The sequence below is a fragment of the Lepidochelys kempii genome, chromosome 12 (assembly GCF_965140265.1).
Source record: "Lepidochelys kempii isolate rLepKem1 chromosome 12, rLepKem1.hap2, whole genome shotgun sequence".
NCBI lineage: Eukaryota > Metazoa > Chordata > Testudines > Cheloniidae > Lepidochelys > Lepidochelys kempii.
Genome location: NC_133267.1, coordinates 39,053,947 through 39,080,355, shown reverse-complemented (window position 1 = coordinate 39,080,355; position 26,409 = coordinate 39,053,947). Strand labels below are relative to the sequence as shown.

Sequence of the window (26,409 nt, the reverse complement as noted above, 5' to 3'; positions counted from 1 at the left end):
AGCTGCTGAACTGCATCATGGACATGGTGGAGAAGACGCGGCGTTCCCTCACCGTGCTGCGCCGCTGCCAGGAGGCCGACCGCGAGGAGCTCAACCACTGGATCCGCCGCTACAGCGACGCGGAAGACATGAAGAAAGGCACCAACCCCCCACCCCGCCCCCACAACAGCTCCTCCAACTCCGAGGCCCCCCCGTTAGGTACGGACGAGCCCCGCGGAGCGGCTTTCCCGGCAAAGAGCTAATGGCGCCCTGGGCCTGATTCTCCCCTGCCCTGCGCTTGTGTCAGCATTTACACCGATGCCAACTCGGCTCCGGTGTGAGTGGGTTGCACCTGACACGCCCTTGGCCCAGGTACCACGGCGCCGGGTGCCCGGCAGGGGAGAGCCCGGCCCAGGGCGCCAGCAGCTCCTACAGCCGCGCCGTGTGTATCTTGGGGCAAGAGCAGGCAGGGATGGTTTCCACTGGGTCGCTATCTCGGCGCTGTCGGTCTCCGCACGGACCGCACTGTAGCGCAGCTCTCCGGGGCTTTGCTGCTTTGCACGCTTCATTTCTTCCAACCTGTTCCTCTCCCCGCTTGTTTTCAGACACTCACCGGGAGTTTGTGCCCAGGCCCCTCTCTGGTTACATGCCCGAGGAAATCTGGAGGAAAGCTGGTGAGTGTGCCACCGCGGGATCCCCTGTCCGCAGCCCAGCAGGGCACCGGCCGGCGTGAGGCGGTGCCGGGGGGCCTGGCTGAGCCTGAGGACTCTGCTGTCGCTGGGCCAAACGCACCCCTGGGTCTACTGCCTGGACCTCGGTGGAGTTCCCCTGCTGTGTTTCGGGGGCTGAGATCGGGGGAAGGAGCCCTGTTCATTAGGACACCCTGGGGACTAGCAAGCATTACACGTAAACGTCATCCCTATGCCTCCTTCCTTTCCCCCGAACCAGCGGCTGGGGTGCTTAGTGACCCTGGGGCCTGATCCAAAGCCCATTGGAGTCAATGGGAGTCTTTCCACTGGCTCCCCCGGGCCTTGGATGAGTCCCATAGGGACTTTCACACTCAGACCGAACTCCTCAGGAGATTACGGATGGGATCCCGCCCACTGTAGGCCAGTTTTCTCGCCCCGTCTCTCTGGGGCACCTTTACGTGTAGAGCACTCCAGGGGCTGGAAGGCAGGGACGAGGGGTAACAAGCTCCCATAGTTTCTGATGGTGCTGGACCATGAGGCCACTCCTCCCCCTGGTTCCCTGAAGTTTAGTTTGTCCCTTTGGATCACCCCTCACTGGGAGAGCAGGAGGGGATCTGAACGCCATGGAGGGGTTCTCTGCCAAAACCGAGCCTGGATGCTTGGGATTTCCTGCCGTGGAATCCACACCCAGCTCATGTCCCTCTGCTGGAGCCAGGGACCCAAACTGCTCTCTTTGGGCAGCCCAGGCTTTCAGAAAAGCTTGTGCTTGGCTGTTGGGCACGATGGGACATGGCTCAGTGGGCCGTCGGTTCCATCCTCCCAGCTCCGCCTGGCACCAGCGCTGGGCGAATCTGTAAAAGACAGGACATGGAGAACATGGTCAAGGCTTTCTCCCCTTGTTCCCTCCGTGTTTTAAGACACCCCTGCCCTCCCAGAAGCTTCATTCTGAAACCCTCACTGTGCGTGCTTTTCCTCCATAGGGTGCACTGTGCTTGACAGATGGTTGTGTGGATAACAAGACCCTCCGCAGTTAGAAGGGGTGCATCAGGGTAGAAACCAACCCCTAGCTACCAGGGTCAGGAGGAAACTTCCCCCTATGGGCTGCTTCTGCCACAGCTGTCCACGCTGGTGGGGTTCTTGCACCTTCCTCCGAAGCATCTGGTGCTACCCACTGCTAGAGACAGGATGCTGGGCTGGCTGGGCCATGGGTCTGAGCCAGTCTGGCACTTCCCCGGTTCTTCAACCTGAGAGCTAGGCACACATTTGCATGAGCATTTATGCATTCAAACAGTGTGTGTGCATGGGTGTGTTCATATGTCTGTGCACATGCGTGTGTGCGTGTTCATGTGTGTATGCACACATGCAAAGAGCCGGTCTGCGCTGCCAGCTGTGGCAGGGTGAGCACGGGCGTGTTACAGAAAGTCAGGCCACCCAATCTTGACAGCAAAACCCTAGGGAGCAGCTGCCCAGACTTGCCCTCTGGTCTCCTGCTGCGTGGCTTGCCCCTGCGGGCCGTCGGCTCGGTGGCTGCACTACATGATCTGTGCTCTTCCTTTCAGAAGAAGCTGTGAACGAGGTGAAGCGCCAGGCCATGTCCGAGCTCCAGAAGGCAGTGTCGGATGCGGAGCGCAAAGCCCATGAGCTGATCACTACCGAGCGAGCCAAGATGGAGAGGGCCCTGGCGGAGGCCAAGCGCCAGGCTTCCGAGGACGCGCTGACTGTGATCAATCAGCAGGAGGACTCGAGTGAGGTAGAGGCGAGCTCGCCCCGCTGCGCCGTGCTCGCTAGGGTAGTAAGAGTTTAACCCTTTGCCTGTTGACACCGCGGGCGCCCCCAGCGTGCGAGCCGGGGCTGGAAGCTTGCTGTGAGGGGGCCGCCCCGTTACAACCCCTGAGTTCAAGCATTTCGAGCTCAGGAGCCTGGTTTTAAACCAGATGAGCAGGCAATTCACCCTGCACTGTGGGGGCTTCCCAGCTCCCAGGCCGTGCTCGGCCCATCCTTCCCCCAGGTACTGAGGGTTTAGAAAGATCCAATACTGTGAAATCTAACTAGCGCGACCAGCCCAGAGTCTGCCTGAAAGTGGCCAGGGAAATGGTACTCTTTGGGGGCCTGAACCTAAGACCTAAGACCGAGGTCTCTTGTGTTCAGTGGGTGCTCGGGATCCTTTGGACGGTTCCATCCCACAGGGGGTGTCTAGCGGGGCTGGGTCTCTCTTCCAGGCTGCACCGCCCCGACGCTGATGTCTCTGCTTTCGCCCTCTCGTACAGAGCTGCTGGAACTGTGGGCGCAAGGCCAGCGAGACCTGCAGCGGATGCAACACGGCCCGCTACTGCGGCTCCTTCTGCCAGCACAAGGATTGGGAGAAGCACCACCACGTCTGTGGGCAGACTCTGCAGGGCCTCCAGACCTCTGCCGGCGCAGCCCCTTCCTCCGGGGTGGGCTTAGGGGTGGGCTCAGCTCAACCGGACGTGGGGGCCGTCAGCACCTCCATCACCAGCGTGGCCACCATGGCCGCCAGCCCCAGCGAAACCGGCTCGGCTGCTGCGTCGCGCTCCGGCACGCCGGCCACCCCGGCTCCTCTGGAAACGGCGTCACGCTAACCGACCCCCCCGGCCGGCCAACAGAGGGGAAAGAAACAGAGAAACCTACAGAACGTCACTGCTGCTACTGCTTCTCTCCAAAAGAAAAACTAACTGCATTCAATGCAACTTCCTCAGCTACCTGACTCTTCTGTGACCTCCAAATGACCTCTCGATCTCTCACATGTAATCCTCACGGATCCTCAAACTGGGCTTTAAGTGGAGTTAAGGCAAATACCAATCTTCTCTGTTCTCGCTTCGGTTTTCTATGATTTGGGGAGTTATGATCGTCGTCGTCGGTTTGTTTGTTTGTTTTCTTCTTTTCGGACGAGGAATTTGTCCGCAAACTCTACGCACCTTGACTCGGGGAAAGGAAACCCACCAGTCTCTATCCCCCTGGAGATGTGCGCATGTGTGTGAAATCTCCCTCCCAGTGCGGCCGGGGGACGGCATGATGAAGGATTTCGATTTTAGAAGGCAAGAAACTTCTTCTCTTCTTTTTCGTTTTTCTTTTTTTTTTTGTAAAAAAAATAAAATAAAATAAAAAATAAAAACGTCAAACTCTTTGGCTTTAAGTAAAAAAAAAATCCAAAAAACAAACAAAACAAAGTAAAACCAAGTAAAGGAAGCTTACCTGTAAACTACCTTGCTAGCTAGCCAAGAACATACCAGACTCACCTCTGCTCCAAAGGAAATCCAAAAACAAACAAACAAAAAAATCCAAACTTTTTTTCCACTGCCAAAGTTTTTTTGGTTCTGTTGTTGGTTATTTTTACTTTTTCGGTTGATGGTTTTGGTTTGTTTTTTGTGAAACAAGGAGCAGCACTTATCCCTTTCAACCAAACCACGACGACTGGCCAAAGGCAAGCCGGCGCTCTTGGACTCCTTGCGTTCTTTGGTGGGGTGGAGTGGGTTCTTGTGCTGGACTCTCAGCATCCACGCATACCTTGAAGGAGGAAGGACGCGCATCTGTGGATTTAAGGAATTTTATTAAAATAAAGCAAAAAAAAAAAAGATACACAACTTTTGTGCGTGTGTGTGTGTGTGTGTGATGGGGAGTCAACGTTGTGTGCTCCCTCCCTCTGTGGATTATAAACGTGTTTCATTTGCCTAGGAGAGCGTGCTAATGAACAAGAACCTTCAGATCCTGGTCCTGTTCCAGAGAGAGCATCATTTCAAACAGAACTGTGACAATCTGTCGTTGATTCTCCACTGCTCGTCAGAGTGTGAGCAGAAAGCAATTGCACCAGTACCTTCTGCTTCTTGTACTCCTCCACTACCTCTCTCTGCTCTCCATAACCCCACCTCTCTTGCTCCAGTATCTTGTGACTGCCTTTCAACCTTTCGCAGGAAAAAAAAAGACACCTTTTGTTTTTCCCCTTCTAAAGACTCTTTCGATTGCCTGTAGATAGACCCCCTTGCTTTGTGTCTACTTGTTCTCCAGATGTTTTCTCCAGTCCTGTGATGAACATTGTCATTGGGTCATTTTATTTCGTTTTCTCTTTTTCTTTTCCCACCCCGCACCCCCTCATATGATTTTGCAACAGTTACTAGTAGGAAAGAAAGGAAACAAACAAACACTTGTTCTTAGAGAAGGAAAAAAAGACAATGTAGATTATTTTGCATTTCTTGCATCGTGTATAACGCACAGAGGACGGGAGTGCAATATGGAAAGTGACACGACTGCAGAAAGGGAGAAAGCTAGAGACTGCCCAGCCATGGTCAGGGCAAATATTGTATGTTAATGTGAATGTATATAGTATTGGAAGAGGTCCAAAAAATAATAATAATGATAATAATAAAAGAAGAGACGTTTGCCAAATAAAAAAATTAAGATAAACCACTGAAGTATGTAAAGTTTAGGAAATAGGTTTTAAAAAAAACGCAAAATCCACATGCTCGTTAGGAGCATTCGTTTTCCGGAGTTGCAAAATCCATCACGTGTGTTTTTAAAAAAGTAGGGATTTCAAATAAAAAGTTCCCAGTCAGTAGTCATTGCAAAGGGAGGTTTGGCTGAGGGCGATTGACTCAGAACCGTAAGGTGGCTATGTTTGGATGTTTTCCTCTCCCTCACGACGCACCCCTGAACCTCTCCCTTGTTTCTGCTGTTTTCAGAAGCACTGTGTGATTCTTTAGAACATCGATTCGGGTTTTGGAACAACAAGGAGTCCTTTGTTTAGCACAATGGATACATGCAGGGCTAGGCGGCATTGTTCAGTCCCACTGCGGTTGGGTCTGCTTTGCCCTTTCTTTTCTAGTTGTGAGCCCTGGATCCGTTAGCTGCATCGCATCCAATGTGAGTCCTCCCTGTTCATTTAGCACCCCACTCAAGCTCCCTCCTGGTTGCTCTGAAGTTGTAAAGACCATGTTGTGTCTCTCCTCAGATGTGCGGCGTGTTCCCATGGAGCAGGTTTGGGCTCGTGGCTGTTTCTCTCAGTGGATGTGGCTCTGACGCCGTTTGGTCATGTCGTCTTGGCTCTGGGACGGGTTGTCCTGGAGAAGAGTGTGGAGGGCTGTGTTTGACGTGTACTTTCACTGCCTCTGAGGGATGGCTGTAGACGGTGCCGCGTGGTTCTCTGCAGCTGGTGCCGGCTTGTCCTATGATTCTATGATTTCAAAGCAAGACAGACCCAGGCAGGAAGTGGGGATTGAGGAAAGTTGTTAGTGCAACGCTGCAGTCCATGCACCCTGCTGTCCCCTCCCTCATCTCAGCTCTCTGCCACAATCGGGGTATCAAATCTTAAGAACCAGGCGTGGATCCCATCCTATTGAAGCCAGCCAGAGTTTTGCTATTGGCTTTGAGCAGGATGAAGTCACAGTTCTCACATCCAAAGTTTTCAGGCTTTGAACACCTGCCAGTTCTGAACTCAGCGAACCCGGCAGCATTTCAACCCGTCCAGTAGCCAACAAGTGCCAGAAGCACCCCCATTCTGTAGCCTTCCTCTCCCCCGCCAGGCCTATACGGTAACGTGTCCTGACAAGACAATATGGACACTGTTGGAATGCTGTTGGAAGCAGGGACTGGGGTGGAAGGGCAGTTAAAAATGCACTAGACTTTTTGCTTTAGCTCTCTGTCCTGGCCTGCAATGCAGCTCTTACATCCCTGGGGAATTGTGGAAGACTTTCCTTACCTTCCCCCAACCCCAGGCAAGTGGTCTTTCTAAAGCAGGCCTGAATTCCTGGCTAGTAAGAATCTTCTCCTGGAAAATACCAACCCATGAGCCGCCCAGCCCCAAGAGACAGTTCCTCCAAAGTCCCAATTGCAGCTCTCCAGAGGAAGGTCACACCCTCGGTGAGGGATGGGAGGAGAGACACAGTACAAGGGACAAAGCAGCCTGTAAATATATGTGAGTGTAGAACTTCCTCCCCTGGAACTGATTTGCTGTTTGATGCAGGCCAGTCCCAGCAGCAATACCAGTGAACCGATCTCTCTGCATTACAGAGGGTCTCCCTAGGAAAGACCTGTACTGAGTCTTGAAGCCCAAGATGAAGCTGTGCAGAGATCAGTCCCTCTGCAGGAGCCATGTGCTGCAAAGCAGTCGGTGGCTGCCCTCATTAGCTGGGCTGGAGCTATTGCTGGGGGTTTGTTTACCAACCATTTGATGGTAGCTTGCAGTGAATCCGGCCAAAGACCTTTTAATGGGCCAAACCTGAGAATTCGTAGCTTCTGTTTGTTTCCTTCCGCAGCCTCATTCATCCAGCGTTAGGTTCTGACCCTGGTTTTCTGACATGCAACACTCGCCCTAAGAACAATTGTTGTGTTTATTTATCAAGTGATATATGTATATTGTCTATTTTTCTTATATTTCATGAAAAGAGGTAATATATAAGAGTTTTCAGATGTAATTACCTGCAGGGTTCGTCCTGCCATTCTTAGTGTTTGTTATTTTTCTAAACCTCCTCTTGTGCTTGAATTTTGGCCGCCTCTCTGTCCCATCCGTCTCACATCTGCTCAGCATCTGGACCCTGCCTCTCTACCTCCAACTTGCTTAAAAACCACAGACGACAATTGTATAGAACGGAAATAACCCCATTGTAAAAGAACTCAGTAAGCTTGCCTTCAAACCAAAAGCTCTGGGAGGGGAGAGGTGATCGTGAGGGGAGCCTCTTGCAGAAGTCCAAACCAGAAAGCTTTAAAATAGAGTATTTCAGTGGCCAAAAAACCAATGGGAGCATGCAGCTTCCCAGGCGGTAACTCTCGTGGGCAAGAGGGTGGCACAAAGAAAACCGCTCGCTGACTCCCCTGGGTAGGGCTCGAGGATGCATGCGGTTCCAGGCTCTTTCATTGTGAGATGTTCTTGCTAAACCTCCTCAGTCAGAGCTTTCTTATGTGTGGGTTTTGCAGGGTCACCTCATCCTCCTGTGTCCTGCTAATCCCTGATTCTCTCCTCTGCCTCCCATTGCCTGGGAATATTATTCCCAGTGGAATATACAACAGCTGGGAGAATTAACAGAAAGCTCAGCCACAGCCATGTCAGCAGGTTTTAAATCACTGGGGCAAAGCAGCATGGTTAGATTGTGTAGTGTGTGTGCAGTGGGCCAGATTCTGCTCTCAGGGACTTACCTGCAAGTGCTTTGTCTCCATGGAGTTTGCAGGGATGTCACTACGAGCAGAATTTGGCCCACTCCACGGCATATCCACCCTGCCTCATGGCAGGGATCCTAGTGTTACAGTGCGGCCCAGATTGTGTAGGAAAAGGAACTTAACCTAGGCCAAAAATCCAGGGAATGCTGACACTCCTGGGCCCAGGAGCTGTCTCCATGCATATTACTGGGGGGATGGGTGGAGGGGAAATTGGGATATTTTTCTCTCTTGGATAGTGGCTCTTTGGGCATCTTTTTGTGAAGTCCCTGGAGATGATCAGAAAAGGAAGGGCCAATGTTTCGCCCCTCCCAGAGCCCGTGCCAGGAGGTATTTAACTGGGGTGACCCTCCCCCCATGGCAGCTCTGCCTGGGGGCAGCAGCAGGAGTGTGAGGGGTAGGGCGCCTGCCGCTTTCCTTCCAGCAGCCATGGAGCAGTGAGGAGAGAAACGGGATGCGCCCAACCCCAGGCAGGGGTGATGGATGGTTCTGTGGCTAAAGAGGGGGTGGGGTCAGAACAACGCCGGGCAGCTCAGCACAAAGGCATCTGGGATCCGGGACAGCCCAAAAGATGCCATCTCGGGTGGCACCTTGTGTCCTCCAATCCCATTGACATCATTGGGCATGTGGCTCTCTGCAGGATTGGCTCATCATTTGCAATAAATGTGTGCCTCGGCACGGCATGGCAGTGCATTCGTTCAGGTCACCTTCCTGTTTCCACGGGGCAGAGGGAAGCGGGCGTGTTTTGCAGGTCACTCCTGAGGATGCCAGGTTCTTTTTTGGTGCTGGAGCCCCAGCCCTGCGCTGCACATAGGATCAGAGAGTTTAGAGCATGTGCCGAGGGGCCGAGCAGTTTATTGACACAGGGACAGCAAGATGGGGATTTTGTTTGGCTTTAAGCGTGACTCACTGTGGACCCATTTCCATGGAGGGCTCTTTAACTTGGCCCCATCCCTCAAGTTTCCAAATTGAAATCCAAGCTGAAACCAAAGCATCTCCCACCTGCCCTGCTCCAGCTGGGCAGAGCTGCACCCCAGGGACCTCATGCCAGCGCGGCTCCAGCATGCGAGTGCTGGACACAGCCATTGGATTGGCTGGCCAGGGTTCATTGGTGATCCTAGACGTTAGAGCTGGAAGAATTCTGTTCAGATCATGCCGGGGTCCGGACAAGACTCTTCCACATGGTGCATTTACTGGGGCTTTGCTTAGTCCTGTTTTAAATAACCAAGTGAGGGGGTTTTGTTCCCTGGTCTGCCACGTCTCACTGCCAGGTTTTCCGGATAGTCTGTATTCTCCCTTTCTTAATAGCATCCCATTGCTGCTCGTTACACTCTCTTCTCGCAGCCGCCGTGATCTCTCTCTTGGTGCTTTACCCCCTATCAAATAGATGTGGAGTAGGACTCGAATCGTATCCCTCCATCCTTCCTCATTGCTCAGCTCTTCTCATCTCTCCTCCTCCATCAACCCTGCCAGCCCCCTACCAATCCCTCTTGCTTGTCTCTGATGTCCCGGCAGCAAGGTCCTTCCCAGGCACAATCTTCCAGGCGGGAGTCAGCCTGCGCTAGCTCCCACCTCCCGGGACAGGGGAGCGTGGGACGGGCACGGCTGGGTGAACAGCGAAGCAGCAAGTGTGCGTCTCCCTGGGGAGGCAGGTGTTGGGAGCACTTCTCATGGTGCACCTGCGATCTGCACCAACAGTTCTTAAATGCCAATTGGTTGGGTCTAATGGCTTGGATACCCCCCAGCCCACACCTAGGCTACTTCGAGTCAGTTCCAGCAAAGGAGAGTCAGTCTCCTTGAGACTGCCAGAAACACCCTTCCGGTCGCACGCTTACCAGCAAACACAGGCAGAAATTACATGGGTGCGATCAATTCTGTAGGAGCAAACCAGAGCCAGTGCTGCTGGGGCAGCTGTCTTGCTCCTGGCCATTTCCCCATTTGAACTCACCATACACTCCTTGTACGTGTACACAGACACAGACACATACATTGTACTCCGGTCTTCTCTTCCTCTTTCTTACGATCCTCTTTTTTCTTTATGGACATCCCCACCCAATTTTGTGGCCTTTGTGCTTAGGGTGGGGTGCTTGCCTGAGGTGGGTGGGTATTTCAGCCGGGCTCAGTTTAATTCATGTGTACGCTAGTTACAGAAATGAATGGGAGGAGAAGGAGTTTCCTGGGGTGCAATCCCTGCCACCTGGTAGGAGCGACCCTTCTTCCCATCTCTGTGCTCTGGTGGTTTTATGTAAGGCAAATCTGGGGGAGCCGGAGGGTGTTTTTGTTTCTTGTAACAAGCCCATCTCTTGGCTTGTCAATTGCTTTGGAGAACAGCAGCAGGACACCCCTGCTTGGGGTGTCAAAAAAACAGACGTAAACACAGCCCAGGGAAAATAAATACAGAGCAAACCCAGGTTCTCAGACTTTCTGCTAAGCCTCTTCAGAGCGGCAGATTCTGGGATCCCGTCCAGATCTGGCGTCTGAGCCTCTGAAAGGCGGCTCTGCAGCAGCCATCCAGGAGAATTTGCTCTGATTCCTTACCCAAAACAAACAAACAAAAAACCCACCAGGTGCTCCCAGAATTTCCCCCTTCCTTGCACATTCCCTTGTCCCTGGCCCTGGTGTGACCCAGCCAGCCAACCACCTGCAATTCAGGAGAGCCCAAGCTGCTCAGCCCAGCTTGCGTGTAACTTTGCTGAGCCCCACGAATGGATGTGACCCACCCTCAGTTCTGCTCTTGCTCCCCCATCTCTGAAGTGACTCTGCCGAAAGTCTCGAAAGCCGCTGACACGCCCTGTCAGAAACCAATAACCTGCTCCTGCCAGGCCCATGTGAGGGGGCTGGGAGGCGATTGACTCGTAAAACTGTGCAATACTTGAATTAAAGGGGGGTGGGGGAGGCATTGCTTGTATAGACTGATGGGCGTGCGTGGAAAAAGAGTTTAAAGAGGGGAAAAAACAGAAATCACGCACACCCCCCTCCCACCCCGTTCCCTGCTGTTTGTGGGTTTCCGTGGCCATTCCAGAGACATGACATGATAGGAGGTTTTTTGGCATGCTGCCCCCTCCCCGCGCGGTTCCCTGCTTTCTCTAAGTGTACTGTATGTTTGACCTGTGAAAGATGTAAACATTATGATTCAGGTTATGTCTGTTCTTAACTCTGTATCCGTGGAATAAAGACAATTTAATATCACCCAGGGGTATCCGCTGCTGTGGTTTGTGTTCTGTTCTGCCCCGGCCCTCCTCCCCCAGCGATGTGCCAAACTAGGAGGCCGAGGGGGGGAGCTGGGTTCTATCAGTGTATCTTGGCTGTACCCAGCATGAAGGCCACAATTTTCAAGTGACCAATGATTCTGGTGCCCAATGTGAGATCCTTTTTAGAGGCCTGGTTTTCAAACAGCGATGATCCCCCACCCACTGGTAATCAAGACCCTTTAAGATGTTTCAAGATGGGTCCCCAAAATCACTCGTTGCTTTTGAAAACCTTGATTCAGAATGGCTCGGCCACTTCCCCTGTTCATAGCGGTGAGGACTGTATCCTGATCAGTGGGACCGGGGTCGGAGGGCCAGCGTTCCCTGGAGGGACTCTCTGGTTTTGAGAGGACACCAGCAGAACAGGGGAAGCAATTCAGCCGAATTGGGCAAAGCAGTGCACAGGGTTTAATAAAGTTCCACCCTTTTAACTTAACCGGCATTCAGCTTTGCTCTTTGCAGATGAAACAAGGCTGGGGCAAGGCCCGTGGCACCAGAGCTGGGCTGAGGACGAGGTCTTGTAGGTGTCCGGGGTTGGGTCAGGCAGGGCTCCGGTTATGTGCACTGGAGTCTGGCTCCAGACCCGCCAGCTCTGACCTCTCCCAAGTCATCCAGCATTTGAAACAGTGACCCACGCACAAGACTTTGGTCACGCCCAAACCAGGCATAGAGGAGACCCTTTCCAGGCCCAGCAACCAAACCGCGGGGGCAGCTCCTGGCCTCGATGTGTGAACCCCCCACTGAAATCCCAAAGGGGTCTGGATTTGCGCCATCCCTAGCTAACAATGGGCATATTGCAATGCAGCCCCTACCCCCGCCAAGCGTGCATTCCCACGCTTTGCACATATGGGACAAACTCCCATGTAAGCCCCATCCTCAAACTGTGCCCCCTGGGGCACCTGCTGGTGGGTCCCCCGAGAGCCCAACAGTCAGATGTTGCTGGCACCACCTCTGGATCTCCTTGTTGTCAGCTGCTGCAGCAGATAAAAACATCTGGAAACAAGGAGCAGGGGGCCGCTGCTCCAGGTGGGGGCAGAAAGGAAACAAGAGCCACCAGCTGGAGGGCTGGCACCGGTAAACGGAGGAGGAGTGCAGCTGGGGAAGGGGAATGGGAGCAGGAAGTGGGCCCATTTCAGGGGAGAGGGATTCACCCCTAGACAGGCCAGGCCAGGCCGTGTTGGTTCTCCTGAGAAAGGGCTGAGCCGATGGTGAGGGCGGTAGGGATGTGGTGAACCAGTGCACTCGCCCCCCCCCACCCCCCCAGGCATCCAGGCCAATGCCCCCAGCTCAGCCAGCACTACTCACTCCGGAGCAGGGCGGGCGGACACTTTGTACTGCTCTGCCCCCCGCCAGGGGGCTTGCCGCTGCTGGGACCCACAGTCCTCATTACTTTGGCTTCAGGTGAATAAGCCCTGTGTATAGCAGGCTGGTTCCTCCACCATGGAGTTGCAGCCACCTCTGGGGTGAACCGCAGCAGCCTCACTCAATGCATCTCAGTCCTGACCTGCAGCCCCCCGTTGCTCTCCAGCTCCCCTCTCCCCAGTGTTGACAGTAGAGGGGAGCTTCGCAATGCCACGGACACTAAATGTCTGTGTACGAAAACTACTGGAGGTGAGCTTCGTTTCAGGGCCAGGGCCAGCAATGTTCTGTGCAGGGCCCGGAGCCGTGCATTGGTGTCAAACACGGGGGCGGATGCCCTGGTGACTGGCTTGGAAATGCTGGGCTGAAAGGCTTCTTACCACAGCAGTATTGGCGGCGGGGCTGGGACAGCGGAGGCCAAGGCCCTGCTCCAGCCGTGCACTAAAGCACCAGATGAGTAATCCCGTTGAGTCCAATGGGGCTGCTCAGATGCTTGAAGTTGACACCTGCTTCCCTGGATTGGGGCCCAAATAAAGAGCATCCCAGACACATACACGTAGCTCTGCCAATGCACGGCCACCCCAGCTGGCAGGGATCCCCGTTGCAGTCTCGGGGGCCATACGCATCTCGGTGCGAGCCAGTCTGGATTCAAAGGCAGGCTCCTGGGGAGAGGTACAATGCTAGTATTGATTTAGTTCCCTCCACCACCTAAGCCTCCCATCCCAAAAAAGCCCTGGGCAGAGAGGCATCAGTGCACCCTTACAGGGCGGGAAGTAGCAGTGACATGACCTGCAAGCAGCTCAGAGGGGAATGCAAAAAGAACAGGAGGACTTGTGGCACCCTAGAGACGGACCAATTTATTTGAGCATCAGCTTTCGCGAGCTACAGCTCACTTCATCGGATGTACGTAGCTGTAGCTCACAAAAGCTCATGCTCAAATAAATGGGTTAGTCTCTAAGGTGCCACAAGTCCTCCTGTTCTTTTTGCAGATACAGACTAACGCGGCTGCTACGCTGAAACCAGAGGGGAATGGGAGCTGTAAGGTGACCCCCAATAATAAGGCAGAGGAGGACACTTGTGTGATCAGCTAGCTAGTCACCAGGGGTCTAGAACCCCCAACCTGCTACTCTGAAGCACAGAAGCTGCTACCCAAGGAGCTGTACTGCCAAACTAGCTCCCCCAGCAGAGGGAACCTATGAACATGTGAGCTGCTCTGACACCCCCCAGCAGGGAGCTCTGGTGCTCACACCAGCTGGGCTGGGACCCCTCCGCCCCTGGGTGGGTCACCGCTGCCTGTGATTGGCTGCTGATGTATCAAATGGAGAGCTGGCAGGGGCTGCCCCAGGTGCAGCTTCCTCCTGGTCTCCAGGTTCCCTACAGGGGGTTGATTTGTTTGTTTGTGAGAAGGGGAGCACTCAAAATGTTTGGCTTCCAAGCAAGGTAAAGGGTGGAGCAGGGTCCCCCTGCTGCAGGAATGGGGTGTCCCCCAGATTTGCCTGTTGCTTTCTGTTCCTCCAGTGCTGGTGACATTGGACTGGTTTGCCCCGGGCACTGGTGAAAGCATCCACTTGCCTAGTTATAACCTCAGGCCTGTGCTCTGGCAATGCAAAGGGCTATGGTTGCCCCAGCCATGCTTCAGTGACGGTGCCAAACCTGTGGCTTTGGGGGCACTGGGATGGGTGGGGGACAGTTTGCCCCAATTGGTGAGTCTAAAGCCTTCCAAAAAGCCAAGGCTGCCCTGCCTTTGCTTGGGGCACAGAGATGGCTGCTACTGGCCTGGCCTGGAAAATACATAGCTCCTATCCTGTTCAGAGCCATTGTACGTGCAAGGTGCTGCAGCATATCTAGTCCGAAGCGCTCAGAACTCAGGAGTGGGTGTCATGAGATGCTCATGAGATTTTTAAAAAATAATCAGTGTTGGGTTCTCTTTATTTGCCTTCTGGCTCTCCCCAGCTCCCATTGCCCTGCTTTTCTCAGCAGCTAGGGGGGCCGGAGACTTACTTTAAAAAAATGTAAGCTGCAGTTTTCCTGTTACCCTCACGACTCCAGGAGCTGGGGCTTTAGGCAAAACACCAAGAGTGGCAAGACTCCCGATGAAGCTGCAAGATTAGTCATATTGACGATTTGTGTTCCCATCGTACCTAAGAGTCCGCCTGGGTCATAGACCAGGGACCCCAGTGTGCCAGGGGCTGGACAAAGAGCTGACAAGCTCAATATAAGAGCAGAGACTTAACAGAGAGAGCCAGACAGACCAAAGGGGGAGCGCAAGGAAACAATGACCGTGCTGATCAGCACGAGGGGCCGTGCTCTCGGCACACCAGGGCCAAGTTTTGTGTCGGGCCCGTGGCAGAGTAGGGATTTGAGGGAGGATAACGAGGGGGCTTTGTGAATATGTCTGGGGGGGAGCATGGGTGAAAACTTGGGAAGTGCTTCAGCATCTCAGTGGAACCCAGCGTCTCTAGCTGCTTAAATGTCATTTGAAACCTCTTTGTTTTTGTCACGGTTCCCATAAAGCCCCCTCCTTCTGGACCCCTCCGGGGCCTGGTGGCAGGACCCACCACCGTCCCTGGCCAGGGTGGATTCCTCCTGGGACATGGCTGAGATGGCAGCTCGGCAGAAGGCCGCGGACGAAGACTCAGACCTGAGCCCGCTGGAGGGGGACAGCGCAGAGGAGCTGGGTGTGCTGGACCCGGTGAGTATGTGTCTAGAGCACTGAGCCGCAACCACTGATGTGTCTTTCCAGGGACCTGCCATGGGGCAAGAGGGGAACCCCCCTCCCCCACTTTACAGTGGTGATGCAGGGTGGGGTTCTGCTACACCTTTCCCTCAAGGCTCGGGAGCAGTGTGATTCATTGGTTGGCTGAATGTGATTTTGTGGCACTAATTTCATCCCCTTGATGCTTTACAAAAGCATGGGCTGGTGACTGGGACACTGGACAAGGGAGGACTTAGGACACCTGGGTTCTGGTCCTGGCTGTGGCACTGGCCTGCCTTGGGACCTTGGGCAAGTCACTTGTCACTGCTGCTGCAAAAAAGGGTGTATTTAACTGAGTTTAGCTAACCACAGTTAGCTAATCGCAGGGAAGACCCAATAACTCTGCTTGAACTCGGATAAGCTGCTCCAGCTGAAGTTTGTGGGGCAGCGCAGCTAACCCCAGTTGAGAAGAGTTGCCGGGTTTTCGCTGGTGTTTTAACCCGAGTTACGAATACACCCGGTTTTGAATTGCCGCTTGCGGTGCAGACGTACCCTTTGTCTGTGTCCTCACTGCAGAGCTCGCTCGGGCGATCAGCGCTCGGGTTAGCCTGGCTAGGCGTGAGCAGCCAGACTGCAAAGCCCCACCTGAGTTACTGCAGTCTTGTGGATGCTGGGCTCTTCGGGAGGCGTCGCTAAGACGTCTGGGGGCACATCCCCTTGTGCTGTTGAGCCGCTCTGCTTCTTTCCCAGTGAACTGGGAGGGAACTTGTCATCCTCTGGGCTCAAGGGGGGAGAACTGCAGGAGGGCATTGGAGGATATCGGCTCGGCAGCATCTAGCCTGTGTCCTCACTGCAAGGTACATGGCCTTACCCGGTCAAGTGAAAGCAGTACCCAAGCTCTAGCCTATTGCCCAGCCTGTCCAGCTAGCCCCGGAGGAAAGCACCACTGCACTTGGGTGAGAGAGTGTTGTGTGTGGACAGGAGGGAGGGGGCAGCCCCCGGCTAAGAGCCCAGGCTAACTCCGCAGTGAAGACGGACCCGAGAACATAAGCTCTTTAGGATGGGGCAGATGGGCAGCACCTGGCGCCACTGGGTGCTACCATCAGGCCAGCAATAAACCAGGTTTGTTCCTACTCTGGATAAATATCGAACCCCAAATGACGTCACTCAACAAATGTGAGACTGGTTAGAGTGCTGGCTGGCTGCGGGGAGGGCCGCTCCAAAACACGGACACACTACGCACCTCCTGGGAGGGTGTGAGCCAGTGACCAGACTTCGGGGGGGGATGGACATAAATAACCCTGGGAAAGAGACTCATACACACAGAAATGTCTTAAAGTTAATAGTAAAATATGATTTAAATGTCCTGGCCCCTGAGCAGCAAAGCTGATAACGTCGCGTTCACCCTCCAGGCTGTGTAACTTGCACCATTAGTGCTGGGTAGTTGGCTTGGCTAGTGCAACTAAACTGATCTCTCTTATTTCTCTTTGTAGCCAGTCTTACATTTCCAGGTCTCCCGTGCTATCCCAGGGCTGTTCTCCCCCGCTGTCCCGTGCTTTCTCCCACAATGCCCCGATGCTCCCTACAAATATTCACCAATGCTGCAGGAAAGGGTTTACTTCCAAGCAAATGCTACTTGGCGCTGGAACTGGGGGAGAAACAATTCTCTTGATCTTAGATTTGTTTTTCCAAAGCTTAAATATGGAGCTGAAATGTCTCCTTTTTAATTAACAACCTCACCAAGCCCCTCCCCAACCCTGGAGTGAGTGCATTGCAATGGGAGGTGAGTGAGCCCAATGCGCTCGGGCTGCAGCCTTTATCGGAGGGCTTGGTACGACCACGTCCGGTACGGTTCTGATAAACCGTAACGGTGCTGCAGAATCCAGGCTCGGAGGCTGCTTCTCTTGGGGGTTCGCTGGGCCCAAATGTCACGACCTTTCCGAACCCTAGGTAAAAATAAGCCTTGCCCCTGCCCTATTAAAAGCATCTGTGCAAATGAGCCCATTTTACAGGTAAAAGCCAGTCCTTTATCTCCCTCCCTGCTGCAGTAAGATCCCTTTAAGCCCACACCTCGGAACTTCTGCTCTACGGCCCCAGTCCCAAGCTTTGGATGCAATTCCCCTGGCAGCATTCCTTGGTGGGGGAGAGGTATGCAGGATTCAGGTGGCTGCACATCCCCCCTTTTCCCCCATGGGAGGGTCCCCATGTTGGGAAAGGCGGCACCTTAAGCGGGCAGACCTGGACCGGTGGCAACTACACATCTTTGCCCACGAGCGGGGCCCAGTGTCTAGAGGGGGAGGATGGCTAAATCCAGGACAAACGTCTCCAGCCTTTCACCCGAGGGTTATGCAGCCCCAGCTCCTCTGAGCATCAGTCACTGGCCTAATGCGCTGGGGTGGAGGGTGAGACCCCCCCTCCCAAACCAACCAGACTGGCTGCTGGTGCCTGGCTGCATTCGGCCACCCATGATAGGCACCTTAGCCAGGCCTAGCTGCAGTGTCTGCTCCCGTTATTACCCTCTCCCCTGCAGGGGACTCAGGAGTCCGAGTCAGGATGAGCCAGGAATAGCAAAGCCGCAGCTCCTGCAGTGCAGGGCACCCCCGCTGCGTGCATTGCGGGGCTGGTGGAGCTGAATGCGGATGAGCAGAGCACTGGCTCAGGCCCTCCCCGTGAGCAGGGGGTGAAGGGCACCCCCCAGAGAGAACCCCCTGATGGGGAAAGTATCCAGACACTTGGAGGCGATTCAGTAAGCCCAAGAGGAAGCAGAGCTGGGAGACAGCAGCTACTCCCAGCAGCCTCCCTTGTCTCAGGCCAGCAGCCAGGGTTCATGGGGCAAGGAAGGAGGCAGCAGCAGGAGGTGGAACTGGCCTCCGGCTGGGCCCCGCCTGCCCCTAGCATCTTGCGGGAGTGCGAGCCTGAGGGGATTCCCACAGGAGCTGCCCATCTCAGGGGGTAGGAGTTGGCCCTTTATTTCTGACACGCACCTGCCATCCTTCCCCAGCTGACCCGACCTTCCCACCCCTGTTCTGCCGTGACAGTGGCCCAGGCAGATGGAGTGAGCTGGGCGGTGATGGAGACAGGCTGCGGGGGGCTGTGTTGCCAGGGCTTCCAGTGATTACTGGCAGAGGAGCAGCGTTGCCTAGTGGTTAGGACATCCCCAGAGCTGCTCCCTGCTCTGTAGCTCCATTTCCCCACCTGCAAAGTGGAGGTAATTCTGCCCTGGCTTCATTAATGGAGCTTTGTACGTTGCTCAGAGATCCCAGGATGAAGCCTGGCTCTGGGAGATGCCATCTCTGGCCTCCATCCCGAAGGGGTGGTGTGTGTGTGTGTCGTGGTCGCCCTCGGGACCACATCATGCCAAGCACTGCAAAGACACCCTCACCCCCCCCATGAGACAGGCCCTGCCCTGTAGAGCTGATGCTGAGCAAACAAGACAGATGCCAGGTGGGAGGAAACGGGACTTGCCCCTGGGGTCTTCTCTTGCAGAGCTGCCCCTCTTTGCACTGGGTTCTCACGTGCTCGGCCTCTTGGGTTTGGTGCTCAGGAACTGGAAGCCATCAAGGCCAAAGTCCGTGAGATGGAGGAGGAGGATGAGCGGCTCAAGGAGCTGCAGGCTGAGGCCAAGAACCACCTCATCCTGAGATCGCAGGCAGGTACGGCGCTGCAGCTCCCCAGGGCGGGGTTGGCTCCCAAGGGGAGGTGTTAAGCTGAGGGTTTAGCTACACCTGGGAGGCACATGGGACAGGATTTCCTACCACAGGGCGAAATGCTGCCGTGTTTGAGACCTCAAGGGACAGCCAGTGCCACATCCCCATTAGCCACGGGGCGGGGGAGGACAGTGACAGTGTCAAAGGCTCCCCAGCCTAGTCTGCCTCCGAAGGCATAATTGGCAGGGAGGCAGTGGGAGAATGGGGGGTCTCGGCTGTGTGCGAGTGGATGGAGGACCCCTACGCATGGCTTAGGACACTGAGCATGGGCTTCAGAGTGAGGGCTTATGGGTTCTGTCCCCAGTTCTGCAACTGGTTCTGCCCTGAGCCTGGCCTTGGACAAGTCGCTTAACCTCAGTCAGTGATGGATACAGCTTTCGTCCCTGGGGTGTTGAGGCTTAGGGCGTGAGGGCAGAGTTCTTTGAAGGTGCTGTTGGTGCCAAAGCTGCTGGCTTGGCACAAGTACCCGGAGCTTTCCAGGGTCGAAGTTCTATCATCTGGCTGTTCCTGCTATGCCAGGTCAGCTCTAGGGGCACGAACCAGCTCCTGGGGCTAGGGAGATCCTTCCCCCAGGGCTGGCTGTTTCAGTGGGGGGTGGAGGGGTCGGGGTCTAGCGCCTCTCTCCAAAGCTCAGGCCACTCCAAGAGGCAGGCTAGATGGGTTACAGGTCTGAGCCTGTAAAATACCCCTCGCCCCCCTGTACCTTCCACCCTCTGCGGGGGGCCTTAACGCCTCTCTGGTGATGACATGCTCTAAGGACACAATGTGGCATGTTTGGGGTAATGCTCCCCCTTCCCAAAGGGGGACAGACCCCAAATGAGGAAGAGAATAAACACAGACGGCTGCAGGACTGGTTCCCTCAACAAAGGCTTGGGCCTAGCAGGGCATCAACACACTCAGCTCTCACCTCTGGAGATCGTGGTTCAGATACGGCTGTCACATGTGAAATGAGTTCAGTGGCCTCCGCCTAGTTTGTCCGTAACACCCACTGCGTGGTTTGCCATGACTAGAGAGGCCCTGGAGTGGAACAGGGGGAGGTGGGCTTTGGATCGGGCCTGAGGCACGTTGGCAGATTTGAGGATTGGGGGTGCTCAGGACAGAAATGGCAGGGGGTGATGCGTGGAGGAAGCATGTCCTGAGAATAAACGGACACCTTGTCTTTCATCTTTGAGGAGACCTCTTGCTCCAAAGGGCTAAGGGGCTAGTAATTCAGTCTCTAGGGCTGTCAGGGTTGCCCTCCCATCAGCACCAACCTCACTTGGCCAGAAACCCCACTGCCCCCTGTCGCTCGCTCTCTGAACAGCACCGTCAAAGGAACCCTTGCCTCTGCAGGTATTCCCGTTCCTAGGACCACAGAGGAGAAAATTGAGGCTGATCAGAGATCCATCTACGTGGGCAATGTAAGTGGGAGAGGTCAAAAACCACGATGAGCCCCCCTTTTCGCTGATGTTCCCAGGGCAGAAAGCTCAGTAGAGCTAATGGGCTGGGGGTGGGATGTGTCATAAGACTGTCTGTCCCTGCCCTCCCCCTAGGAGCACAGTGGGATGAATGACTCGTTACCGGATGTGCTGCGCATCCCCTCCGATGAGGGGAAAGGGTGGAGCCGCTGGCTTGAACTTATTTCAAACTTATCTGCTTGATAATTTCCACCATTAACCCTGGGTCTGGGGCTCACTTGTGGATATTCAAAAACACAAGTGGTTTTGTTTGGACTAGCTAGGCCACACGGTATTGTTCCTGTTCCCTGATCGGATGGTCATGGCTTCGCTTCAGGTTTCCAACTGGAATGTCTGATTCTTTCTGGCTGAGCGTCACCCCGGTGCAGTGAGCGGCCAGCACAAGGCTCAGGAGCTGCTGCGGTGCTAGGGGTCTACACGAGGCCTTGTGAGCCAGTGTCACCCCTGTGCCAGTGAGCATCTTGCTGAGAATCCTTGGGGAAGACAAGGCCAAAGCTGATGAATGCAGCCCGAGCCGCTTCACTTCTTGATTGGCGCAAACTTTCACAGGAAGGGTTCTGGGGCTGGCTGGCAGGGCATGGGCATGTGCCCTTGATGGCATCTGAATGGAATGGGGATGTCTTTGCAGGTGGACTATGGTGGAACAGCAGAAGAGCTGGAGTCCCATTTCAATAGCTGTGGACAGATCAACCGAGTGACCATCCTCTGTGATAAATTCTCTGGACATCCCAAAGGGTCAGTGCTGTGCTCTAGGGACCCTTGGATTGTGGCAGTTCGGGGTGGGATGAGAAGTATGTTCTGAGAACACAATGCATGATCTTCATATCTTTGCTCTAGAAATTCCTTTCCCTGAGCCCCATTAACTAGGGAGGGGGCCACTCCTATTTCTTCTCCCGTCTTTAGCTGGGATCATCAAATCCCTGCAGGAACCTCGGCTCTGTCTGACTTCCAGCATCTGCAGGGAAACCAGCTGTAGGACCAGCTTTGCTTTGGGTTAGGTTTTCAGGTTTGTTTCATTGTCCTCTTCCGCTATTGCCACCCACCCTGGGTGCAGAGAGCTCTTCTGCAGACCTGGCACGTCTGGTTTTGGAGGTTACCTCAGAAGCCCAGTGCTTTACTCCTTCCTCTTACGGATGTTTGAAACCCTGTCTGGAAACTTGTCAATGTCGTTTCTGTCTCTGTTGATGCGCTTGTTCCATCTGGCACAAGCTGGGATGAAAGGCGCTGCGGAGAACATGTCTGAACTTCCGATACTTCACTGATATAATGAATGGTGTCAGCACGGCTCTGGCAATTGGGCTCTTAACACGTGCTTCCTCTGTTGGCTTGGCAGCAGCACTGCACAAAATGCCATGTGTCCTAAATATATAACCCGGGGAGACTGGGTATTTTTAAGTGACTGTTTAAAAATATATTGCGCAAAATGAGGCACGTGTCCATTCTGTCACATACACCTGTTCAGATTTAGCGTAAGCAAGGTCACGATAGGTGCGATTGTGCATATTCTGTACAAGGGTTCGGGTCTGTGTGATTTCATGAGTACGCTCCAATGAGGAACAAAGTAATTAAATGGGACATTGCATAAGATCCATCATATTCCAGGCCAGATAATGGCTTAATGCACTCACTTGTCTCAATCCATAGCCCACTACCCTCAGGAGGGGAGATGAGCTTTTCTGACAGCCTCTCCAGCTAGTTCTTCATACATACTCCAGCACTATCTGCAGAATAACTGTTAGCCACCTACATGTAAACACCCCCCTCTACATTAACACGGAGGTGTATATTTTTATTTCTATAACTAACTTGGCTGCTGCTTCTCTCCTCTTGCATAGCAGAGTCATGAGCCTGCTGTCTCCCTGTGTTCTAGAGAGTCCAGATTTATTCTGAACGTGCTGGCAACGTGCTCGGTGCTATGGGACACCCATAAAGTTGGTCTCTGCCCTGGATAACCTGCAAGTGAAGGCCCTAGTCCTGCACCGGAAACGTGTGGGTGGAATTCACTGCTTATGCAGATCCCCACTGACTTCAGTGAGGCTCTGTGCAGGCCCAGCAGTCCAGCCAAGTGCCATCAATTGCAGTATCAGAGCCTAAGACTGCCAGGGATTCAGAGCTATAGCATGATTTCCTTGGTCACTGAAGCTGGAGAATTTTCCTTGATTCAAAATCCCCTGGGAAGCTTAGCTCCAGGTGCTTTTCCTAGCTCTAACCATGTTATAAACTTCTGCTGCAGGCCCAGTCCCCGTCGCAATCTGGACTCAATAGCATCTGTTTAGTGAGAGCTGCACTTAAATGCTAGGTGTGAGCTCGGTTTCAGATTGGTGCAGGGGGCTGTATGCTGCCTAGGCGGGTTGTCTAGAGCATGGCTCACCAGGTGGTGAGAGAGATCCCAGCCCAGGGAAAGCGCGCTGGCAACCGTCGTGCTGTAAACATTGTTTAATGGTTGATTGCACCTCCTGAATAATTTGAACCGATGGCGATAGGTATGGCTACTGTGCCAGCCGTGATGCAGCAGGGTCTCGTGTGGTCTGCTACCCTCCATTCTCTCAGTGCTGTCTGGAGAGGTGCCTAGTCAGTTATCTGAAGGAAAAGCCTTTAGAGTGGCAGGACAGACTCCCCATGTTGAGCAGCAGACTGTGACGTTACCTGGCCACCTGCGGGGGCTACTGTGTTGTGACTTCCCCAAGCAGATGCTGCAGTGCAAAGGAGACACTGTCTTCCTTTCCCTTTCCAGGTATGCTTACATTGAGTTTGAAGACAAGAGCTCTGTGAAGACAGCGGTGGAGCTGGACGAGAGCATGTTCAGAGGCCGGGTCATCAAGGTAAAGACACCGGGTCCAACAGGTGCGAGGCAGGAGTGACTAGTGCCAGGAACCTAGGGAGGGATTCGCCTTCCTGCCAAATGCACTTTGCTTCCCGGGGGTCTGCACCCGGACCACAGACTGGGCAAGAGATGTATCATTGGGCTACAGCTGTTTGTACTTTGTTCAGGTGACTCTGGGCGCTGAAAAGGAGGCCTTCCAGTGCTGAGTCATGACTCCAGGTCTCCCAGGATGCAGGCCTGAGTCAGGGTCTGAGCTGCTCCTGCCTGGCTCCAGCTTCTTTGCTATTTGTTTCATTGGTTTTGCCTCTTGCCTCCCTCCTTGGAGACGTTGCCCCATCTGGTGATAGGTCTTGCCCTCTGGGGACCAGGGGCCAGCTCCACTCGGGGAGGGCCATTCAGTGCAGGGAGGGCCTGGGAAATGTAGCACTCATGGCCACCTTCAAACCCTGCTCCCTGCCATACCAGACTGGGAAGCTGTTGCTATTGGCTCACCGAGACCCCAGGATACGCTGTCTCTGATTCGAGTGGGAGACGCGCAGTTTGCGAGGGAAGTGACAGGGAGTTTGCGAGGGAAGACAAAGCCCTGCCTGGGATGATTTAGTTGGGGATTGGCCCTGCTTTGAGCAGGGGGTTGGACTAGATGACCTCCTGAGGTCCTTTCCAACCCTGATATTCTATGATTCTAAGTGTTGGGGCAGGGAGGGTCCTAGCCACTCCTTGATCTTTGACTTGTCTCAGGTCCTGCCCAAGAGGACCAACATGCCAGGTATCAGCACAACTGACCGTGGGGGCTCCAGGGGCCGTTTTCCAAGCAGGGGGGGCCTGTCTCAAAGGGCAAACGTCTATGGAGTGCTGAGATCAAGACCCCGAGGGAGAGTGTACAGGTGAGCGGTGACGTTCTCTGCTGACAGGAGGTCGGCAGTAGAATGGAGAATCCCATGTGCTCTCCTGCCCGGCAGGGGTTTGGTGTGGGATGTCTCCAGGCCTGTCGCTGTGGTAGCAAAATCAGCTCTGCAATTGGCATGAGGAGGGCATTTTCCCTGGTCACTAGGTGTCTCAAGCATAGGCTGTCCCTATCAGACCAGCTGCTGGGTGGTCAGCACTCCAGAAGCTCTGGGAGGCTGGGAATATCACAAAGCACTCACCTAGCCCTTTCCATGGCTAAGGCCTGGGACAAACACCAGCAGAGTCCCTACACCTGCCAGGGAGTGGGGGATAGAAGGTGGGAGTATTTATCCCTGTTTTCCAAAAGGAGGAAACCCACGTGGCGACACCTGCCCCAAAGCTGCACACTCCCTGTATCTGCACTAGACTCTTCTCTGAGCTTTCCTCCATGGCTACCTGCAGTGCCATGAACAGTGTGAGTGCTACCGTAGACTGGCTGCGGGCACTTCAGTCTCCAGGTGGCCTGCCTGGCCCTGCTTGGAACAGATCTAGGTGATGTAGGAGTGAAAACGAGGCCCAGGTAACTGCCAGCTATGCAAGTGCTCCCCTCGCTCTGTGGGAAAACTTGGGAGAGAAAGGTCTAGCAGAACCAAGGCCATTGAATCAGCCTGCAGGCCATGCTTACTCCCTTAGCCCACATTGCCTCTCTATTGTAATGCGCTCTTTGTTTTAATGGCTGGCTGCTGCCGTGTTTGTTCTGCAGTAATCCCTTTCCTTGGTTCAGGGTGGGTTTCCACTCTGATTTCGAAGTCGCTCCAATTGTCAGTCCATGTAAGCTGTCCCATTTAGAAGAGGAGGCAGGGGTATGCAAGGGATAGAGTGCAAGAATACAGACAGGACTTGCTAAGGGCAAGCGGAGCAGGGGGTTAATCAACACAAGCCTTGATACTTCTGGCTCCCCCCAGTAAAACCAGAGTAGTGTTCCCCATGGGGTGAGAGATGGGGTCAGGGGTGGGAGGGGGAGGGGGCGTGTTCCTGCCGGAATCTTCTCCTAAGGGCTTGAGGATGTTACTTCAGAGAGAAGCCTGCACTAGAAGCATATTCCTCTCCTGGTCCCACGGGCAGTCACATGCTGTTAACATCACCCATGTGTCCACATAGCAAGCGGGAGGCCTGGAGCCGCACACAGATGTGAACATGGGCACCCTGGCAGGGCCTGCGGGCTGCAGCTCTCCTGCAATTGAAAGGGACAGAAATGAGCAGTGACTCTTGTGGGAGACGGCTGCCCAGGGCGTGCAGTACCTGTGGATGTCCTTCCACCTCGGTGACCCAAGAATGGCTGGCTTCAAGGCACACTGAGATGAGCGCTGGGACCGATTCTCCAGCATGAAAGTGCTCCCATTGCTAGATACGGCTTGCTCGGCTTTATAGCCTCACTGTGGATAGTCGGGTTTATTCCCGTGGCATAGGGAATTCCTCTTGGCCCTGCCATGCTGTCAGTGAAAGCAGGCAGCGTGATCTAGTTGAGCGCAGCCCTAGGAATTGGCTACTCCTGGGTTCTGCTCCCAGCTCTGCCACTGACCTGGCAGGTCACCTCCCCGTCTGTGCCTCAGTCTCCTGGTGGGGTTGTGCTAACGAAATGCTTGCACAGCACTTTGAAGACCCAGGGTGCTAGATAATGGTTCTGTGGGCAGGCCTGCGCCCTGCGGCTTGAACTTTTAGTACATTCCGCTCACTCCAGCATCCTTCCAGCCCAGGAATGCACAGGGGCTCCCTTCAGAGCCACTCGCCGCTGCCTCGAAAATGGATGGTGAGCCTATCAAGGCCCATGTGCCCCGCTGATGAGAAACCAGCAATCGACCGAGCCAGTCTCATGCGGTGCCATCACCGGGCGGACCAGGCTATAACACTGTGAGTTGACGCAGCTTGGGAGCAAGGAGACAAGAGCTCTCTCTGGGCTATATTGAGGACCAGGAATGCTGCTCGTTCGTCTGTGTGAGGCCTAGGGCAGCCGGGCCATCTCGAACGGCAGGTCTCTCCCACGCTGAAGAGCAGACACAGTTTTGATTCGGTAACTGACTAAATCGCTGACCTAAGACCGTTGCCTGAGCCGCCCTGTGCTTTCTGATACTGCTTTTGTTCTTGTCTAGGGGTCGTGGCAGGTTATCGCCGTGGTACTCTCCCTACTAGGCCGAAGGATGGGATGACGCTGGAGACTCCAACAGGGCTGGATTTAAAAGCGGGGGATGGGAGAGGGGTTTAAAGAGAACCTACCCGAGCAAAGAGAAGTGTGGACGATTTTACTATTTTTGCCTGGATGGAACGGTGCACTTCCATGTTGTGCAGTTAAAGGGGTGAGTTGTTAGGAGGGAGAATGGAGCCAGGCTCCCCCTAGCACAGCTGGG

At 54.3% G+C, this 26,409-nt stretch overlaps 2 protein-coding genes across 11 annotated transcripts in view; both read left to right on the top strand.

Annotated features, from left to right (window-relative positions):
• The window catches only part of CBFA2T3 (CBFA2/RUNX1 partner transcriptional co-repressor 3), a 111,107-nt gene extending 100,089 nt beyond the window's left edge, over positions 1–11,018 (top strand). For 8 of the 10 annotated variants that reach the window (XM_073308218.1, XM_073308216.1, XM_073308222.1 and 5 more), the window contains 4 exons: positions 3–198; positions 585–653; positions 2,228–2,418; positions 2,936–11,018. In XM_073308218.1, the coding sequence (XP_073164319.1) occupies positions 3–198; positions 585–653; positions 2,228–2,418; positions 2,936–3,268 (789 nt within the window). In that variant the 3' untranslated portion in view covers positions 3,269–11,018. Of the gene's footprint in view, positions 1–2; positions 199–584; positions 654–2,227; positions 2,419–2,887 lie in introns of all 10 variants that reach the window. The other 2 variants (XM_073308219.1, XM_073308225.1) reach the window with 2 other exon arrangements.
• Positions 11,019–13,856: 2,838 nt separating this feature from the next.
• Positions 13,857–25,846, top strand: PABPN1L (PABPN1 like, cytoplasmic). The gene is made up of 9 exons (XM_073308490.1): positions 13,857–13,876; positions 14,951–15,128; positions 18,676–18,784; positions 20,171–20,238; positions 20,924–21,030; positions 23,030–23,117; positions 23,858–24,003; positions 24,349–24,359; positions 25,746–25,846. The coding sequence occupies exons 1-9, from the start codon at positions 13,857–13,859 to the stop codon at positions 25,844–25,846; spliced, it is 828 nt and encodes a 275-aa protein (XP_073164591.1).
• The last annotated feature ends 563 nt before the right edge of the window (positions 25,847–26,409 follow it).

Bases quoted from the DNA above. Each gene is read 5' to 3' on its own strand.
- PABPN1L (XM_073308490.1), top strand. From the start codon at position 13,857: ATGTTTGGCTTCCAAGCAAG. The intron at 18,785-20,170 runs GTACGGCGCTGC...TTGCCTCTGCAG, and splicing joins CATCCTGAGATCGCAGGCAG to GTATTCCCGTTCCTAGGACC. The intron at 21,031-23,029 runs GTCAGTGCTGTG...TTCCCTTTCCAG, and splicing joins TTCTCTGGACATCCCAAAGG to GTATGCTTACATTGAGTTTG.